Genomic DNA, 20,545 nt, shown 5'->3' with positions numbered 1-20,545 from the left:
ATTTGATCTTTTGGTCTGTCTGATAGTGTATTTGTATTTTCTTTGTAGTTGCTTCTAGGCGTTAAGTGTGGAGTCGTTTTTTTTCTTGTTCCATGCACGTTCAAGTCTTCTGACTTGTGTCTTTAGTTCTTTTAGTTCTCCAGTAAACCATGGTATAGATTTTTTTTCTATGTGAGGTTCTGGTTTGGAGTGGTACCATGTTGTCTAGTATAATTCTGCATCTGTTGTCCCAGTCATGGAGAAATTGGGTTGAGTCTGTTGGTGTTGTCCATTCGTTATCATAGCCAAAATAGCAGTGGGTGTATTCTGCCTCTCGTGGTGTAGGTTGTTTGTTCTTGTTTGTTGTGAATATTTTGTTCACCAGTGAAGAGAGAGGTTTGCTTTGTGGTGATCAGACCATGGAATGCTTGTCCATTTTGTGTCTTTTAGTGTGATATTTTGTTCATGTGAGAATTTGTATATGATTAGGTCTAGTGTGTGTCCTTTAATATGAGTGGGGTTTGTGTTTGGCCATTTGAGTTCCCATAGTTGAAGGAAATCTTTGCATTCACACACGTTTGTTAGGTTAGCATCTTCGAGGTGGAGGTTGATGTCACCTGCAATGAGATTTTGGGAGGAAACACAAGTGTTCGATAGCTCGGATGGGTCTTGGGTCATGGGAGAGCATTCCAAAGTTGACTACCCAGGAAGGAGAAACTGGATGCATAGTATGTTTTGTACTTGACACCTTTGCAGTTTTGGAGGTGTAGATTGAGGTATGTTCGCGATGACATTGTTCAATTTCTAATTGGGACGTCAATCAAGTTGTTCATATAGCTGGGGGATTCTCTTGATATGATCTTATGGATTATTGTATAGACCTTGAAGTATATTCTCTCTTTGATGGGGAGCCAGTGAAGCCTTTCTCGAAGGGGTAAGGCGCTTTCAAATTTTGACTTGCCAAATATAAGTCTGGCTGCTGTGTTCTGGAGACTTTTCAGGACTTGGGATTTACATCCAAGGAAAATACTGTTGCAATAATCAACTTGAGTGATGACTGTGGATTAAACCAGGTTTCGGAAGGTGTTCAATGGAAGATAGGATTTCACTCGCTTCAGGATCCACATCATATTAAACATTTTCTTCGTGACCAGCTTAGCATGGTTATCGAAGGATAGATGGCTATCTATTGTAACTCCAAGGATCTTTAAACTACTGGAGATGGAGATAATTACATCTGGGGTATTGAGGGTGGCCGGGAGAGGTGGGTAGTATTGAGACGAAAGGACTAGGCATTGAGTTTTTTCTTTATTTAATTTCATCTTAAAGGCATTGGCCCATGAGATCAAGGTGGACATGCCAGTAGTGATTTTATCGGAGATTTCGGATAAATTCCAGCCCTAAGATAAGTGATCACTTTATGTTTTTGACAAGAACACACATAAGGAGGGAGGCAGGGCTATAGTGCTGTGATGTTTAGCACTGCATATTGCCAGTCAGTAGACCAGCCGGAGGAATATGAGTTTTACTGAGCACTAACATATTAGAATGACACTATTTCACAGTTAGTGATTTAACAGCATACAAAAATATTATGAAAAAAAGAGGTTAAAGAAAAAAAAACGGTTTCTATAATAAGTATATGGTAGCAAGAATTGAAACCAGTGCAGTCAGTTACCCCAGAGTAAGCACAGTGTTAGTACCAACCATTAAATTTTAGCTGCCAGACCCTCGACCATTCTTCTAACTTTTAGAGATCCCTTCTCATTGTTTCTACTTCAGGGTATCCACTCTATTGGCTATCTTCGTGTCATCTGCAAAAAGGCAAACCTTTCCTTCCAACCCTTCAGCAATATCTCTCACAAATATATTAAACAGAATAGGCTCCAGAACCAACCCCTGAGGAACTCCACTGCTCACCTTCCTTTCCTCCGGGCAGATTCCATTTACCACCACCCTCTGCCACCTGTCGGTCAACCAATTTCTTATCCAGGTCACCACTTTCGGTCCTAAGTTCAACCCATTCAGCTTATTCACGAGTCTTCTGTGGGGGACCATATCAAAGGCTTTGCTGAAATCTAAGTAGATTACATCTAGCACACGTCCTTCATCCAGTTCTTTGGTCACCCAGTCAAAGAAGTCAATGAGTTTCATTTGGCAGGATTTTCTTTTGGTAAAGCCATGTTGCCTTGTGTCCTGTAACCTGTTGGCTTCTAGAAAGGTAACTATCCTTTCTTTCAGCAGTGACTCCATTATTTTTTCTACCACCGACGTGAGACTTACCGGTCTATAGTTTCCCACTTCTTTCCTGTCTCCACTTTTCATTGATTACACAGAAAAGTAAAAGTCACCTTATTTTTCCCTCAACAGACGTTATTGAAATTTGTATGGTGTGAAAATTTTTTTAGATGTTATATTTTCAATCCAGCTAGCCCAGCAGTTTCCCTTTCTCGAGTTTCTTGTTTTGAAATAGTGCAGTCTGTGTTAGCAAGCTTCTCAAACAGAACTATCTTCTCTGTTTTGTCAGGTCACATGTATGAATACGATCCAGTAGAAAATCATGTTTTTGTTTATTAAAGCCGTGTGATAAAAATATTTGTAGGTGCGATTTTATTATGCAGGCAAATACACCACCAAAATACAAAATAGCAAGCAGCACAGCATTAGTTGCCAAGTTTATACAAAGTTGATTATTTTCAGTGGAAAATAAATCTGTTGGCTGCCTGCTATGTGACTATTCCATCACTGTTTAATTATTGCTACCAAATATTACATATTTAGGGCATATGCCTTAAACGTAGATTGTTTACATTTGTTTATCTAGAGCCAGTGGTGTGCTGGTAAATGTTTAACAACAAGCTCTCTCCACGGTCCCCCTCTGCGCCCCCCCCCCCCAAATTGCAGAGATGGCTATAGCTGGGGAGAGAGCCTGGGGGGAGGGGGCAATGCATTACTCCAGGGAAAAAAAATTAAATGATCCCAGGTTCCAATCTAATTCATGTTTAATATGCGATAAAATGCCATAAATAAGTAAATAAACATAAACTTTTAATGTTGAGCACCTGATTCTCAAAGTGAACATATTCCAAACACTATAATGAAAATAAAATGATTTTTTCTACCTTTGTTGTCTGGTGACTTTGTTTTTCTGATCATGCTGGCCCAGTATCCGATTCTGCTGCTATCTGTCCTCTTCACTCCGTTTCCAGGGCTTCCTTTCCATTTATTTCTTTCCTTTCCTCCTTTCTTCTTCATTTCTGGTCCTCCGCAGTCTTGACTTGTGGATCCAGGCTCTGCCTATTTTCTTCATCCATGTGCAGTTTTTCTCCTCTCTTCCTTTTCCCTCATCTCATCTCCTTCCTCACTCTTCCCTCCCCTCCATCCATGTCCAGCATTTCTTCTCTCTCCCCTACCCTCCCCTCCACCCACCCATGTCCAGCGACCCTCCTCTCCACTGCCCTCCCCTCCGTCCACTCATGTCCAGCGACTCTCCTCTCCCCTGCCCTCCCCTCCATCCACCCACCCATGTCCAGCAACCCTCCTCTCTCCCCTGCCTCCCCTCCATCCACCCATGCCTAGCAATTCCCTTCACTCCCCTGCCCAGCGACCCTCCTCTCCCCTACCCTCCCCTCCCTCCGTCCACTCATGTCCAGCGACTCTCCTCTCCCCTGCCCTCCCCTCCATCCACCCACCCATGTCCAGCAACCCTCCTCTCTCCCCTGCTCCCCCTCCAGCCACCCATGTCCAACGACTCTCCTCTCTCCCCTGCCTCCCCTCCATCCACCCATGCCTAGCAATTCCCTTCACTCCCCTGCCCAGCGACCCTCCTCTCCCCTGCCCTCCCCTCCATCCACCCATGTCCAGCGACCCTCCTCTCCCCTACCCTCCCCTCCATCCACCCACCCATGTCCAGCGACTCCCTTCTCTCCCCCTGCCCCCCACCTCCAGCCACCCATGCCCAGCGACTCCCTTCTCTCCCCTGCCTCCCTCCTCCAGCCACCCATGTCCAGCGACTCCCATCTCTCTCCCTGCCCCCCCTCCTCCAGCCACCCATGCCCAGCAACTCCCTTCTCTCCCCCTGCCCCCCTCCTCCAGCCACCCATGTCCAGCGACTCCCTTCTCTCCCCTGCCCCCCCTCCAACCACCGAGTTGTCCAACGGATGCTTCGGGGCAGGCAGGAAAGATCCCCAGTCTTTCCTGCTCGCTGCCTGCACTGACTCTCCCCCGCTGCCAGATCACTATTCAAAATGGTCACCAAGACTTACAAGGGCGGCCTCCAAGACTTCAGCAGAAGTCTCGGCCATTTTTAAAGAGCGATCCGGCAGTGGGGGAGGTTTAGCGCCGGCAGCGGGTTGGTTATGTCTTTACTTGTTATGAAATGCTTTGAGTTCTACTGATCTGTACATCTATTGTGTTATTTTGGCGGGTGGAAACAGGTGGACTTATAGGGAGGTAGGGGAAGGGTTTTTGGGGTAAAAGTTTTTGTTGTGCCATGTTGGATGGTTTACTGTTTTTTCTTGTTCTGTATGAAGCTTATCAACCAACATGTTTTGCTTTTAATAAAGATGATTAAAACATTAAAAAATAAGTTTTGGATGTTACTGAATTCTATTATTCTGTCTCACTGTATTTCCAGTTTTGGCACAGTATGAGCCATCACAAGAACAAAATATAAGAAAACCAATGGACTGCATTAGGGGCTTATAGCCCATGTAGTTATGTTTAAACAAAAGAGATCAGCATGAAACAAAATATTTATTTTTATTTGGACTTATAAAATTACTTGCCCCTGAAACATGCTCAAACAACAGAATAATTCATTTGTGTATCTAAAAGGTAAACTTCTACAAAACAGATGAAGATGTGATTCCATGTGCCCCAATGAAAGGAGAGTTTAATTCTGCTTCTATTTAATTTCAATATATTCCATCATCTTTATTACACCAGGCTTCCTGCTGCCTGCCTGGCCGATACATTCATCACCCCGCTTTCAGCTCCGTCCCATAAGTCCTGCAGGCCGCCTGCATCTAGGGGCTCAACTTCTGGCGAACGGCGATCAGCAGGTGAAGCCCAGGGTTGTCCAGCTGCCAAGCAGAACCTGGTCCGAGTACCGGGCTCAATAGCGCTCTACTTGGTACAAGAACTCACAAGTCTGACAGTAAGCCGAAGCCGTGAGTTCACTGGACAAACCTGACCTGAGTTGGCCCAGGTTCTTCAGCAGCAACAGGCCCAGCTAAACCGTCTGTCCGGAGTTCTACAGGAGGTGTGTTCCAAGATGTCAACCCTTCAATACCAACGACAGCCTCCTGTTGCGTCGTCCGGATCCATGTTACCTACTCCAGGGTTGCGGCTTCCTGAGCCTCCCCGGTTCGACGGCACCCCTTCTGCTTGCCAAGAGTTCCTCAACCAATGTCTTATGCTGTTTGAAATGCATCTAGCAGCCTTTTCTACAAATAGACTCAAGATAACCTATATCATCTCTGTACTCTCCAGATCTGCCTTGGCTTGGGCCTCTCCTCTCTGGGAGCAACGGGACCCTTTACTTACTGATCTTGGAGAATTTCTTCGCCGCTTCCGGTTAGTTTTCGATGTGCTGGGACGGCCCTCCTCTGCAGCCGCATAACTTCTATGAGTTCAACAAGGCAATTGTTCTGTTGGTTCTTATGCTGTTCGCTTTCGAATCCTAGCTTCAGAGGTAAGATGGAACCAAGAGGCCCTTACGGCCATTTTCTGGCAAGGACTCAACGACCGAATCAAAGATGAACTGGCCGGCCGGGAACTTCCGAATGCTTTGGATGCTCTGATCACCCTCTGTGTTCGTATCGATGTACGGTTTCAAGAAAGGTCATTTGAATGCGTGGTACCGGAAGATTGGAGGGTGGCCAATGTAACACCGATTTTTAAAAAAGGCTCCAGGGGAGATCCGGGAAATTATAGACTGGTGAGTCTGACATCAGTGCTGGGGAAAATGGTAGAGGCTATTATTAAGAACAAAATTACAGAGCACATCCGAGGACATGGATTACTGAGACCGAGTCAGCACGGCTTTTGTGTGGGGAAATCTTGCCTGACCAATTTACTTCAATTCTTTGAAGGAGTAAACAAACATGTGGACAAAGGGGAACCGGTTGATATTGTGTATCTGGATTTCCAAAAGGCGTTTGACAAGGTACCTCATGAAAGGCTACAGAGGAAATTGGAGGGTCATGGGATAGGAGGAAATGTCCTATTGTGGATTAAAAACTGGTTGAAGGATAGGAAACAGAGAGTGGGGTTAAATGGGCAGTATTCACAATGGAGAAGGGTAGTTAGTGGGGTTCCTCAGGGGTCTGTGCTAGGACCGCTGCTTTTTAATATATTTATAAATGATTTAGAGATGAGAGTAACTAGCGAAGTAATTAAATTTGCTGATGACACAAAGTTATTCAAAGTCGTTAAATCGCGACAGGATTGTGAAAAATTACAAGAGGACCTTACGAGACTGGGAGACTGGGTGGCTAAATGGCAGATGCCATTTAATGTGAGCAAGTGCAAGGTGATGCATGTGGGAAAAAAGAACCCGAATTATAGCTACGTCATGCAAGGTTCCACGTTAGGAGTTACGGACCAAGAAAGGGATCTGGGTGTCGTCGTCGGTAATACACTGAAACCTTCTGCTCAGTGTGCTGCTGCGGCTAGGAAAGCGAATAGAATGTTGGGTATTATTAGGAAAGGTATGGAAAACAGGTGTGAGGATGTTATAATGCCGTTGTATCGCTCCATGGTGCGACTTCACCTTGAGTATTGTGTTCAATTCTAGTCGCCGCATCTCAAGAAAGATATAGTAGAATTGGAAAAGGTGCAGAGAAGGGCGACTAAAATGATAGCGGGGATGGGACGACTTCCCTATGAAGAAAGATTAAGGAGGCTAGTGTCACGTCTGTGGCCGTGACCACCCTCAGACTTACCTTGTTCCTGGGGGTCAGCTTCCTAGCTGGCTCCTGTTTCTTCTGTCTGTCCTTTCTGAGCTAGCTCTGGCTCTCAGTGCTGGCTGCATCCAGCAGCATGACACTAATTGCTTCACTATACTGCACCTGTGGGTGTTGCCTGGGATAGCTCTTTCTCTGTGTGTGCTGGCTGCTTCCAGCATGACTCTAATTGCTTCACTACACTACACCTGGGTGTGGGAAACCTCTCTGTGTTTCACTGTGCTTTCTGCCTGCTCGGTGTTTTGTGCCTGAACAGCCTCCGTAGTTACTTAGAGATTGCTGCAGCTGCGCCTCTGGTGTTGAAGGGCTTTATTAAGCACTTAGAGACTGCAGCCTTTGCATCGTCTAAGGTCCCTGGTATGTTGAGAGTGCTCTGTGCACTGCTACATTGTCCAGTTCAGTGTGAGTTCTAGCTTGACTAGTTAGCTTGGGCACAGCTTTGCTTGTTAGCCTGTGTACAGCTTACTAGTTCTCCTGTGTTTGCTCAGTGTGGGCTCCTAGCGTATGACTAACAAGCAAAGCTTGGGCACAGCTTTGCTTGTTAGCCTGTGTACAGCTTTACTAGTTCTCCTGTGTTTGCTTAGTGTGTGTTTCTAGTGTTTGACTGGTTAGCTTGGGCATAGCTTTCCTGTTAGTTTGTGTACAGTTTTCTAGTCTTCTTGTGTTTTAGCTTTCTGGTTTTCCTGTGTGTGTTTTCTTCTGCTTCTGGAGCTTCAGCCCTTGTTCTGTCTGTTGCCAGTACTCCTTGATACTGGAGCTCCAGCCATAGTCTTGCTCCTTGACCTGACCATTGCTTTGAACCTGACTACTGCTTTGCTAGCCACCCGCCCAGAGACTTGCTTTGAACCTGACTACTGCTTTGCTAGCTGCCTGCCCAGAGACTTTGCGTTGACCCTGACTACTGCTTTGCTAGCCGCCTGCCCTGAGACTTGCTTTGAACTTGCCTACTGCCAGAACCCGGACATTCCCTGCCTGTCTGCCTTGCTTTCGCCTAGGTGCCTGGGGGCACTTCTGTATCCTGACTCCTGTTGTTCCTGCCTGCTAGTTCCAGTTCCGGTTTTCCTGTAAGCCCTGCCGGCCGCTGAACCTGAGGGCTCAACCCTCGGGGAACGGTGGCTAAGCGTAGGTGAAGCCTAGGTCCACTGTGTTCCTGTCCTGCAGGTTCCGGTCCCGTGGGTTCCATTCCAGTGTGTCCAGTCCAGCGGGCTCCACTCCAGTGTGTTCTAGTCCAGTGGACCCCACTCCAGTGTGTTCCAGTCCAACGGGCTCCACTCCAGGGCGCACCCGTCCGGTGCGTTCCAGTCCTGTGTATTCCTGTGCAGAACTCCAGTCCGGGGTTCCAGTCCAGTCCTGTCTCTACCTTGAAGGTGACCTTGCCTGCCACTGCCGCTCCACGGTAGTGGCCCAAGGACTCACGACCCCAGTGCTCCCGGGGAAGAAGCCTGACAGAATGCCAAGGTCCTCGAGAACGCGACAGCTAGGGCTATTCAGCTTGGAAAAGAGACGGCTGAGGGGAGACATGAAAGAGGTATATAAAATAATGAGTGGAGTGGAACAGGTGGATGTGAAGTGTCTGTTCACGCTTTCCAAAAATACTAGGACTAGGGGGCATGCGATGAAACTACAGTGTAGTAAATTTAAAACAAATCGGAGAAAATGTTTCTTCACCCAACGTATAATTAAACTCTGGAATTCGTTGCCGGAGAAAGTGGTGAAGGTGGTTAGCTTAGCAGAGTTTAAAAAGGGGTTGGACGGTTTCCTAAAGGACAAGTCCATAAACCGCTACTAAATGGACTTGGGAAAAATCCACAATTCCAGGAATAACGTATAGAATGTTTGTACATTTGTGAAGCTTGCCAGGTGCTCTTGGCCTGGATTGGCCGCTGTCGTGGACAGGATGCTGGGCTCGATGGACCCTTGGTCTTTTCCCAGTATGGCATTACTTATGTACTTATGTAATGCTCTGCTCAGCGCCGCTCTCAGAGACCATCTCTCCAGACGCCGCACCTTTCTCCCAAAGGAGCGGCAAGCTCTACTTCTGGAGTCCCTGAAGAGCCAATGGTTATCGGATGGCATCGCCTCTCTGAGAAGGAGAGGGCTTACTGTTGGGACAATCAACTTTGCCTCTACTGGGAGCAGGCTGGCCACTTCCTAAGATGTCCGAATAAACCGGGAAATGCCATGACCCAGGGTCACTGAAGGGGGTGGCCCTGGGTTGTTTTTCACGTCTTCTGGACAATCTTGTCTCCGTCCCAATTTCCCTGCGCTGGAAGGAGCTCAGTACTAACACTGTGGCTTTGATCGATTCAGGAGCAGAAGGAAATTTTATTGACGCCGGTCTCCTGAACCAACTAGGAGCTGCTTCAATTCTTTTCAAACCTACGCTACAAGTGACATCCATTCAAGGTTTAACTCTTCCCTACTCCATCACGCACGTTGCCCAGCCCTTGCAGATGTAAGTTGGAATTTTGCATAAGGAGGAAATTCAATTTCTGGTGCTTCCCTGGGCCATTCATCCTGTTATTTTGGGCCTACCCTGCTTACGACTACATGCGCCAAGTATCAACTGGACTACAGGTGATATCGGCAGTTGGGGTTCTCAATGTTTCGCCACATGTCTTGCGGCACCTTATGCCTGGAACCGACTTTCTGAGCCCATACGTCTTGCTCCATCTCTACCTGTTTTTAAATCTATGCTGAAAACCCACCTTTTCACTACTGCCTTTGGCTCCTAACCCTACTCATTTGCCCTCCTTCTCTCCTGTTCCTCTTTACCAGTAATTCCCTTGCCCATATATGTCTTTTCTGTCTGTTTTTACCTAGATTGTAAGTTCTTTGAGCAGGGACTCTCTCTGTGTGTCTCATATTCAGCGCTGCATACGCTTGGTAGCGCTATACAAATGTTATTAGTAGTAGTAGGACTATTGTGGCCACCCCCGGGGGTCTTGAGCCCGGGTGATGCTTCTCTTCCCAAGGAATATTGTGATTTCCAAGATGTCTTTAATGCGCAGGAGGTGGACTCTCTTCCTCTTCATCGTCCTTTTGACTGCCCCATGAGCTACTCCCAGGCAAAATGCCTCCTCAGGGCTGGGTCTACACCCTGTCTTGGGAGGAATCTAATACCATGCAGGAATATATTCAAGAAAACCTCCATAAGGGCTTCATCAGACCCTGTTCATCCTCGGCGGGGGCAGGGTTCTTTTTTGTGTCCGAGAAGGATAGCTCGTGACCCTGCATTGACTACCAAGGTCTGAACGAAATAACCATCAAGAATCAGTATCCGCTTCCCCTCATTCCAGAACTTTTCGACCGTCTGCAAGGGGCATCTATCTTCACCAAGTTAGATCTCCGAGGGGCATACAACCTAGTCCGAATTCGCCATGGGGACGAATGGAAGACTGCTTTTAATACCCATGAGGGACATTTTGAATATTTAGTTATGCCATTTGGCCTTTGCAACGCAATTGCTGTGTTTCAGGAATTCATCAATTTTATTTTTCAATATCTTCTGTACTCCTCGGTCATAGTTTACTTGGATGACATCCTGGTTTTCTCTACTTCTGATAAGGACTATGTCCATCATGTGCATACGGTCCTTCAACGCCTCCGTAGCCACCACCTATTCACCAAGCTGAAGAAGTGCGTGTTTCATCAACAGTCTATCCCATTCTTGGGATATATCGTCTCCTCGAATGGTCTCCAAATGGACCCTGCTAAACTCCGAGCCATCCAAGATTGGCCCATGCCCCAGGGTCTCCGGGCCTTGCAACGATTTTTGGGCTTTGCTAACTACTACCAGCAGTTCATCCATCGATATTCCATCATCACTGCTCCTCTCACCGCGTTGACCAGGAAGGGGGCAGATGTGAAGAACTGGACACTGGAAGCCCTAGATGCCTGCACCACCCTTAAGCGAGCTTTTCTGTCCGCCTCAGTACTCCGAAGTCCTGATGTTAAAAGTCCATTCGTTATGGAGGTTGATGCCTCTTCCCTCGGGGCAGAGGCTCTTCTTTCTCAAGCCTCAGAGTCTGGCAAACGCCACCCCTGTTTTTTCTTCTCTAAAAAATTTTCTCCGGCCGAGCAAAATGATACTGTCGGAGACCGGGAACTGTTGGCCCTTAAATTGGCTTTTTAAGAGTGGCACTACCTCCTGGAAGGTGCTTTGCACCCCATCACGGTAATCACAGATCACAAGAATCTCCTATACCTTCGGGAAGCCAAAAGGTTGAACCCACGGCAGGCACGCTGGTCATTATTCTTTGCCCGTTTTAACTTCCGCCTGGTGTTCCAACCGGCCGAGAAAAATACGCAAGCTGATGCCCTATCCAGGCCCTTCAACCCATCTAAAGAACCCGAAGATTGTTACCCTATGCTAAATCATAGTAACATAGTAGACGACGGCAGAAAAAGACCTGCACGGTCCATCCAGTCTGCCCAACAAGACAAACTCATATGCGCTAGTTTTTGTGTATATCTTACCTTGATTTGTAACTGTCATTTTCAGGGCACAGACCGTACAAGTCTGCCCAGCACTATCCCCACCTCCCAACCCCCAGCCCCGCCTCCCACCACCGGCTCTGGCACAGACCGTAGAAGTCTGGCCAGCACTATCCCCGCCTCCCAACCACCAGCCCTGCCTCCCACCACCAGCTCTGCCACCCAATCTCGTCTAAGCTCCTGAGGATCCATTTTTTCTGAACAGGATTCCTTTATGTTTATCCCACGCATGTTTGAATTCCGTTACCGTTTTCCTCTCCACCACCTCCCGCGGGAGGTGCCTGCATTGCCTCCACAACCTTGATCTCGCCCAAATCTACTAGAACTTCCGTGCCATCTCAATCCAGGAAGAAAGTCCTCAAATGGGGACACTCCTCCACTTTTGCGGGTCACCCTGGTTTCTGTAACACTTTTCATTTAATATCTCAGTATTATTGGTGGTCTCGCATGGCTCAAGATATCTTACATTTTGTTTCTACTTGTCCCACTTGTGCCCGGAACAAGTTCCCTCCTGGCAAGCCATGGGGACTCCTGTAGCCTTTGCCAGTTCTGCAAATCCCATGGCAGGAAATATCTATGAATTTTGTTACTGAACTCCCTGAATCCCAAGGGCACACAGTCATTTGGGTAGTGGTGGACCAATTTTCCCAGATGGCCCATTTTATCCCTATGAAGGCCCTTCCTTTTTCTGCCACCCTTGCCACGGCCTTTGTCCAACACATTTTCCGCTTACATGGTCTCCCTCTGTGAATCATCAGTGATCGAGGCTCTCAATTCACTTCAAGGTTCTGGAGAGCCCTATGCTCTACCTTTAAGGTTACCACTCACTTTTCGTATGCCTACCACCCACAGACCAGTGGCCTCGTGGAACGGGTCAATCAAACTCTCAAGGCCTTCCTACGGATGTACACTAACAGTTGACAGGATGACTGGTCCGTATTGCTCCTCTGGGCAGAATTCGCCTATAACAACAGTTTTCATACTGCCTCTGATACCTCGCCATTTTTTTACAGTGCATGAAATCCATCCTCATATGCCACTTCCAATCTCTCAGACACAAGCCTCGCCTCTGCTCCACCAGACTTTCACTGATATTCAGGATATCTGGGCCAAGGTCCAGCAACATCTTCAGTGAGCCTTGGCTAAGTACAAGCTGCGGTTTGAAAAAGACGATTTGTGCCAGTTTTTCAACCTGGACTGAAGGTCTGGCTCAGCACCAAATACTTGAGGCTTCGCCTACCCTCCTTCAAGTTTGCTCCCCGATTCATAGGGCTATTTCCAGTGCAATCTCGGGTGGGGGCACTTACCGTCACTTACCGTCTCCAGTTATGAGCTAACCTCAAGGTTTACAACGCCTTCCATGTAGTCCTGCTTATACCATTTTTAACTTCCAGATGGCATCCGGAACCCAAGAAGATCATCGTTCCTGATTCCGAGCCTGACCCTGAATTTGAGGTAAAGGAGATTCTAGACTCCAAGCGTCAGAGAGGACGACTATTTTATCTGCTATCCTGGAAACATTTTGGCGTGGAGGACAATTCCTGGGAGCCCGCTGCTAACATCCACGCTCCTGACCTGATTCGTGATTTCCATGACCACTACCTTCTGAAACCCAGACCTAGGTAGGTGGGGGTTCCTTAAGGAGGAGGTACTGTCATGTCCCCTACCTCAACCCAAGCGGCGTCCTCGGGCTGTGCGGGGTCTCGTCAACACACACACTTGATTGGCACTGCCTGAGCCATGTGTGTGTAGTCCTCTCTGGGTTTGTTCAGAGAGCGGTGGATACAGGCTCCTTAATTGCTTTGCTTCCATGCACCTGTTTCTACTCTCTCTCTCTCTGCCAGGCTTCCAGGCTCCTTGATTGCTTTGCTTCCATCCACCTGGGTCTGCTGTTCCTCTGCCTGGCTTCCCTTGCTTCTCTCCTATTGGTCTTCCAGTTCCTCCTTCCCCTGCTCTTGTCCTCTGGCTGTGCCCCTTCTCCCTGCTGATGTCAGACGCCAGCACTATCAGCTGTGCTCTCCCTGGACTCCATGCTTCGGCTTCTACTTTGGTAGGTGTTTGTAGTCTGCTTCTTATCTACTGGTGCCTCGTTGCTGACTTTGCCTGTACCTGGATTACCCTTTTTCCTGCTGCCTGCCTACTGACTTGCATGTACCTGGATTACTGTCTTGCCTGCCACCTGCCCGCTGACTGCTGCGTGTACCTGGCTTATTCTCTTGACCTGCTGCCTGCCTTGCCAGTACATTCATCACTCCTTTTCTAGCTCCGTCCTGTAAGTCCTGCAGGCCACCTGCATCTAGGGGCTCAACCTCTGGGGAACGGCGGTCAGTGCAGGTGAAATCCTGGGTTGTCTAGCAAGCAGAACCTGGCCCGAGTACCAGGCTCAGCAGCGCTCTACTTGGTACAAGAACTCACAAGTCTGACTAAACCAGGAGGATGTAATGGGGCAGTTCCACAAACTGAAGAGTAGCAAATCTCCTGGACCAGATGGTATTCATTCCAGAGTACTAATAGAATTGAAAAATGAGCTTGCGGAGCAATTGTTAGTAATATGTAATTTATCCTTAAAATCTAGTGTGGTACCGGAAGATTGGCGGGTGGCCATGTAACGCCGATTTTTTAAAAAGGTTCCAGAGGAGATCTGGGAAATTATAGACAGATGAGTCTGACGTCGGTGCCGGGAAAAATGGTAGAGACTTTTATAAAGAAGAAAATTACAGAGCATATTCAAAAGTATGGATTAATGAGACAAAGTAAATATGAATTTAGTGAAGAGAATTCTTGCCTCACTAATCCTACATTTCTTTGAAGGAATAACAAACATGTGGATAAAGGTGAGCCGGTTGATATTGTGTATCTGGATTTTCAGAATGTGTTTGATAAAGTACCTCATGAAAGACTCCAGAGCAAATTGGAGAGTCATGGGATAGGAGGTAGTGTTCTAGTGTGGATTAAGAACTGGTTAAAAGATAGGAAACAGAGTATTTTCAATGGAGAAGGGTAGTTAGTGGGATTCCCTAGGGGTCTGTGCTGGGACCGCTGCTTTTTAACTTATTTATAAATGACCTAGAGATGGGAGTAACTAGTGAGGTAATTAAATTTGCTGATGAGACAAAGTTATTCAAAGTGATTGAATCGCGGGAGGATTGTGAAAAATTACAAGCGGACCTTACGAGACTGGGAGACTGGGCGTCTAAATGGCAGATGACGTTTAATGTGAGCAAGTACAAAGTGATGCATGTGGGAAAGAGGAACCCGAATTATGGCTATGTAATGGAAGGTTCCAAGTTAGGAGTGACAGACCGAGAAAGGGATCTAACTATTAGATTGTAAGCTCTTTGAGCAGGGACTGTCTTTCTTCTATGTTTGTGCAGCGCTGCGTATGCCTTGTAGCGCTATAGAAATGCTAAATAGTAGTAGTAGTAGTAGGTGTCGTCGTCGATGATATGTTGAAACCTTCTGCTCAATGTGCTGCTGCGGCTAAGAAAGCAAATAGAATGTTAGGTATTATTAGGAAAGGAATGGAAAACAAAAAATGAGGATGCTATAATGCTTTTGAATTTCTCCATTGTGCGACCGCACCTCGAATATTGTGTTCAATTCTGGTTGCCGCATCTCATAAAAGATATAGTGGAATTAGAAAAGGTATAGAGAGGGGTGATGAAAATGATAAAGGGGATGGGACTTCCCTATGAGGAAAGGCTAAAGCGGCTAGGGCTCTTCAGCTTGGAGAAAAGACAGCTGAGGGGAGATATGATAGAGGTGTATAAAATGAGTGGACTGGAACAGGTAGACATGAAACATCTGTTTACTCTTTCCAAAAATACTTCATGCAATGAAGTTACAAAGTAGTAAATTTAAAACAAATCTGAGAAAAATTTTCTTCACTCAACGTGTAATTAAACTCTTGAATTCGCTGCCAGAGAATGTGGTATTAATGTGGTAGGTAGAGACAGGTGATAGTGATAGAGAGGAAGGTAAGGTGGGAGATAGAGTCTGGGTCAATGTTGTTTTCTCTTCGGTATATGTAAGGTGGATGGGTTCATGAGATTAATCTGGGTCTTTTGGGTAGGCTTGTTTGAATAGATGGGTTTTTAGTGCTTTCCTGAATGGTAGGTGGACATGGATTGCTCAGATAGGTCTAGGGAGATCGTTCCAGAGTTGGCTGCCCAGGAAGGAGAAATTGGATCCATAATAAGTTTTGTACTTTGAGACCTTTACAGTTGGGGTAGTGCAGGTTGCGGTACTTTCGCGAGGATACAGACATGTTTCTTGCTGGGTGGTCGATCAGATTTATCATATAGTCCGGAGATTCTCCGTGTATTATCTTCTGGATTAAAGTCTGGGCTTTGAAGTTGATACGTTCTTTGATTGGGAGCCAGTGTAGTCTTGCACGGAGAGGAGTTGCACTCTCAAAACGTGATTTGCCAAAGATGAGTCTCGCTGCTGTATTCTGGGCAGTCTGAAGTTTTTTCAGGGTGTGGGCTTTGCAGCCTAAGAAAATACTATTGCAGTAATCAGCGTGGGTAACATAGTAACATGGTAGATGACGGCGGTGGGGGACCTGCATGGTCCGTCCGGTCTGCCCAACAAGATAAACTCATGTGTATACCATACCTTGATTTGTACCTGTCCTTTTCAGGGCACAGACCGTATAAGTCTGCCCAGCACTATCCCTGCCTCCCAACCACCAGCCCCGCTTCCCACCACCGGTTCTGGCACAGACCGTATAAGTCTGCCCAGCACTATCCCCGCCTCCCAACCACCAGCTCCAGCACAGACTGGCTCTGCCACACAATTTCGGATAAGGGTACATAAGAGTAGCTATACTGGGTCAGACCAACCGTGGATTGCACTAAATTCTGGAATGTTTTCTGGGGTAGATATGGTTTTACGCGTTTCAATATCTACATCATTGTGAACATTTTCTTTGTGGTGGATGTGGCGTGATTTTCGAGTGAGACTTCAGACTCCAGACTTCGCTCCTTCTGTCTCGCTGCGCCCTACGCCTGGAATAAACTTCCTGAGCCCCTACGTCTTGCCCCATCCTTGACCATCTTTAAATCTAGATTGAAAGCTCACCTCTTTAACATTGCTTTTGACTTGTAACCACTTGAACCTCTCGCTTCTACCTACCCTCCTCTCCTCTTTCCTCTACACATTAATTGATTTGCTTGCTTTATTATTATTGTCTATTAGATTGTAAGCTCTTTGAGCAGGGACTGTCTTTCTTTTATGTTTGTGCAGTGCTGCGTATGCTTTGTAGCACTATTGAAATGCTAAATAGTAGTAGTAGTAAAAGTGATTAGCTTAGCGGAGTTTAAAAAAGGTTTGGACGGCTTCCTAAAGGAAAAGTCCATAGACGTTATTAAATGGACTGGGGGAAAATCCACTCTCTCTGGGATAATCTGTATAGAATGTTTTGTACTTTTTTGGGATCTTGCCAGGCATTTGTGACCTGGATTGGCCACTGTTGGAAACAGGATGCTGGGCTTGATGGACCCTTTGGTCTTTCTCAGTATGGTAATACTTATGTACTTATGACTGTTGGAGTCATCCTTAGAACTTATGACTCAGAAAACCATTTTAATTGCAACGCTTACTTTGGAAATGGACCAAACTGGTTTTGAAATCCTATTTTTGTGTAATGGATGAGAAGTTTTTTGGTTCAAAAATAAGAGTATTTTCTGATCTATTAAGAGATATCCAGCAACTGCGTCAAGAATTCTTGTCTCTTTGGCTAAGAGTACAAAGGTTGGGTCTGAAGATGTTATTGAGATTTCCTTGTTTGGGTGTGTTATGTCTTTTCAGAATAAGTCTTACATGTTTTGATCCCAGACAGCTGATAGATTTTTTTGTGTCTAGAGAAGAGGAAAGAATCCAAGTATCTTTTTTTGTGTCTAGAGAAGAGGAAAGAATCCATGTATCGATTCCACAATCCACTGAGGTTGGCTAGAATTAGTAGGGAGCAGGTGGCGTCTTTGATAATTTGGTTTAATATTTCCTTTAGTTTTTGAAAGTGTAATCTTGGATCATTTATTGGGGTCGAATTTATAAGTATTTGATTTCCTGGTTTTTCTAGAAATGGTATTACCACCCTCTCTGGAAACCATGTTATCTGCCACATTGCCAGATTTCCTTTTCTACCTCAATAAAGATACTAGGAGTTTTTTAAATGCTAATTTTTAACTACCATCTTTATTTAATCTGTTATCAGCAAATATTACTTTAAAGTTAGAATAATTCATTCAATAAGTAAACTTTTGGGTTAGAAGGATTTACATTTTCTGGTCCAGGCCATAGTCCTAAGTGCTCTAGACCTCTTTTTACCTGAATTGTCACGCTGTCTTAAAAACTTACCTTTTTTTGCTGGTTTATAAAGGCCAGTTGGCTAGGTAGCTGATGTCTACATGCATTGGTCCCTTTGTTCTTCTGCTTTTCTTTGGTTTGTTTTTGTTTTATTTCTCGTTTTACCTTCTCTTCCTTCCTTCCTTCCCTGTTGATAATTTTTAGTTCCTTGCTTTTTGGATAAAATTTGATAACTGCTGAGCTTGTTTTAATTGAAAGGCAGTAATCAAGAATTAATTGCTTCAGGGTCTCCAAATGGTTGATCACGGGTGTTTACAGCTGGTTCAAATTTATTTTATATTTATTTATTGGGCTTTATTAACCGCCTTTATGAAGAGATTCACCCAAGGCGGTGTACTGAAAATATGACTGATTACAGTGCTCTGAGGTTTGATCATGTGGAGGAGTTCTTGGGTGAGCTCTCCAGTTCATCTGACAGGCAATATTTTGGACGCCTTGATTTCCGGGACTCCTGTGGAAGCCCCAGTGTTCCAGCTACAAAAGTGTGTCCCTACTGGGAGAATCCCAAGGACTTCCTGGGGTAAACTCTCCGGTCATCTGACAGGCAGTATTTTGGACACCTTGATTGTCAGGACTTCTGCGGAAGCCCCAGTGTTCAGCTACAAAAGTGCGTTCCTATCAAAGAATGCGCCCTCAGGTGCGTTTCCCAAAGGGGCAGATCCCATCTCTTTGGAGTTCCTTTAGAGTGACTGAGGAGAGTGGAGCATGGCATGCTGCTCTAAACCAATGGGGAAGTGGAAAGGAGGAAAGTAACATTGCACTGAGAGCCAAAAAAGAGCTCATGTGTTAGTGCAAGCTTTTAGGACATGGCTCTAATGCACAGCTTTCTACATTGAGGCCAAAGTGCTGCCACCCTCAAAACTACCCCTAAACTAAATTTATACCTATCCATCCCTCAATTTTCCTCCATCTTCCACCCCACAAAACTAAGACCCCCCCTCCCCCTTTATGAACAAAGGCGCCTTTTCCCATCTAAGTCAAAGAGTTTACAGTTTTACAGTTTATTCAGACTTAATATACTGCTTCCCTACCATAGCAATCGAAGCAGTTTACAATAATAAACTACAATAGACATAAGAAAAGAACTCCATTAAAAAAAATAGAAAGCATCCAAGAACTTGCAACCAACCACACAAAGGCACACACACATGGAGTTGCAATAGTCTAAACGGAAGAAAGAATTCCATAAGTCATGCTCTGCATACGTTCCCTGTTTGCCTTTCTGAACAGTTTAAAAAAACAAACAAACCCCAAACAGGAATGTTTGCTACTGTTAGGGGAAGGCACGCTACATTTTTAATAGTTTTGACAAAAAATGTCTCCTTAAATTTTATGGTCATCTTCTATACCTTCTTGAATCTTCCAAAAGTCTCCCATTTTTTTCTCTTGCTTCTGTTACTTGCATCTTTTGCATCCCTTCTAATTTCAGCAATAATTCTGACTTTGTGCTTCAAGCAGTATTACAGTATCTTTAATCAAGCAATTGAATGAACTGAAGAAAAGAGCCTTGTTGAAACAGAGTAGTGCACTGTATGGAAGCTACCTTCCTTTTGATCTCTCTTGTTGCAGCAAGGTTTTAGTACTTGGGATTAGAGCTCTTTCATATTCTTTATAATAAGGGAAGCTTTATTTCCTTTGTCAGCAATTGTTTTCTATGATGATGCAATACTCATTGTTGGACTTGTTTTATTTCATGTGATGCATCCTTTTTGCCTAGTTTACCCATTATTATGACAAGATAAGTATTTAGAAAAAAACAGCAATTTTGCTTGCAGGATTTTCTTATTATGTACAACATGCTCTTCACAGAGCAAATCTCTCACACCCATCCAGTTATAAACTTTCCAGAATATTAATGTTACAAAAAATTAATAATAGCATGGTTGATATGGTCAGATTGAAAAGAATTGAGGACTTCCTTTTCTTTTGCTGTAAATAATGAACATTTAAATTAAATTGTACATTCAGAATATGGTTTGTTTGGCTGTACTTGCTTACAGGTACTTCATTCATGGCGTTTGCAAAGAAGGAAACAACTGTCATTATTCTCATGACCTCTCTACCAGCCAGTCCACCATGATCTGCTGGTACTATCAGCGAGGGTGCTGCGCTTATGGAAATCACTGCAGGTGAGGATATTATTAAGTTTATGTTCAGTGAGGTGTGGTAGCCGTGTTAGTCCACTCTTAAAGGTTATCAATAGAAATCAAACAAAATAAAACATGGAAAAGAAAATAAGATGATACCTTTTTTTATTGGACATAACTTAATACATTTCTTGATTAGCTTTCGAAGGTTGCCCTTCTTCCTCAGATCGGAAATAAGCAAATGAGGTAGCAGATAGTATATATGAGAGAAACATCAAAGCATTACTTTGACTGTGTGACAGAGTGGGAGGGTGGGGGTATGCATGGGGACATCAAAGCATTTCATTGATATTCTAACAGAATGGGTGTTGGTAGGTGAGAGGAGGGTAATAAACAGAGAAATACAGCTTTAGGGTATATTCATTATAAACATAAAGCTGTATTTCTCTGTTTATTACCCTCCTCTCACCTACCAACACCCATTCTGTTAGAATATCAATGAAATGCTTTGATGTCCCCATGCATACCCCCACTCTCCCACTCTGTCAGACAGTCAAAGTAATGCTTTGATATTTCTCTCATATATACTATCTGCTACCTCATTTGCTTATTTCCGATCTGAGGAAGAAGGGCAACCTTCGAAAG

The 20,545-nt window shown here is 45.2% G+C and overlaps 1 protein-coding gene across 6 annotated transcripts in view; it reads left to right on the top strand.

The window, feature by feature from the left end:
• Window positions 1-20,545, top strand: part of MKRN1 (makorin ring finger protein 1) — a 548,705-nt gene that overhangs the window by 79,720 nt on the left and 448,440 nt on the right. For all 6 annotated transcript variants that reach the window (XR_003943541.1, XR_003943540.1, XM_030215958.1 and 3 more), the window contains exon 2: window positions 19,814-19,942. Coding sequence is in view for 4 of the 6 variants with exons in the window: in XM_030215958.1 (XP_030071818.1) it covers window positions 19,814-19,942 (129 nt within the window). In the remaining 2 variants the exon portion in view is untranslated. The remainder of the gene's footprint in view (window positions 1-19,813; window positions 19,943-20,545) is intronic.

Source organism: Microcaecilia unicolor, chromosome 10 (genome assembly GCF_901765095.1).
Source record: "Microcaecilia unicolor chromosome 10, aMicUni1.1, whole genome shotgun sequence".
Taxonomy (NCBI): domain Eukaryota; kingdom Metazoa; phylum Chordata; class Amphibia; order Gymnophiona; family Siphonopidae; genus Microcaecilia; species Microcaecilia unicolor.
The sequence above is the reverse complement of the archived record's forward strand: the minus strand, read 5'-3'. Positions and strand labels throughout refer to the sequence as shown.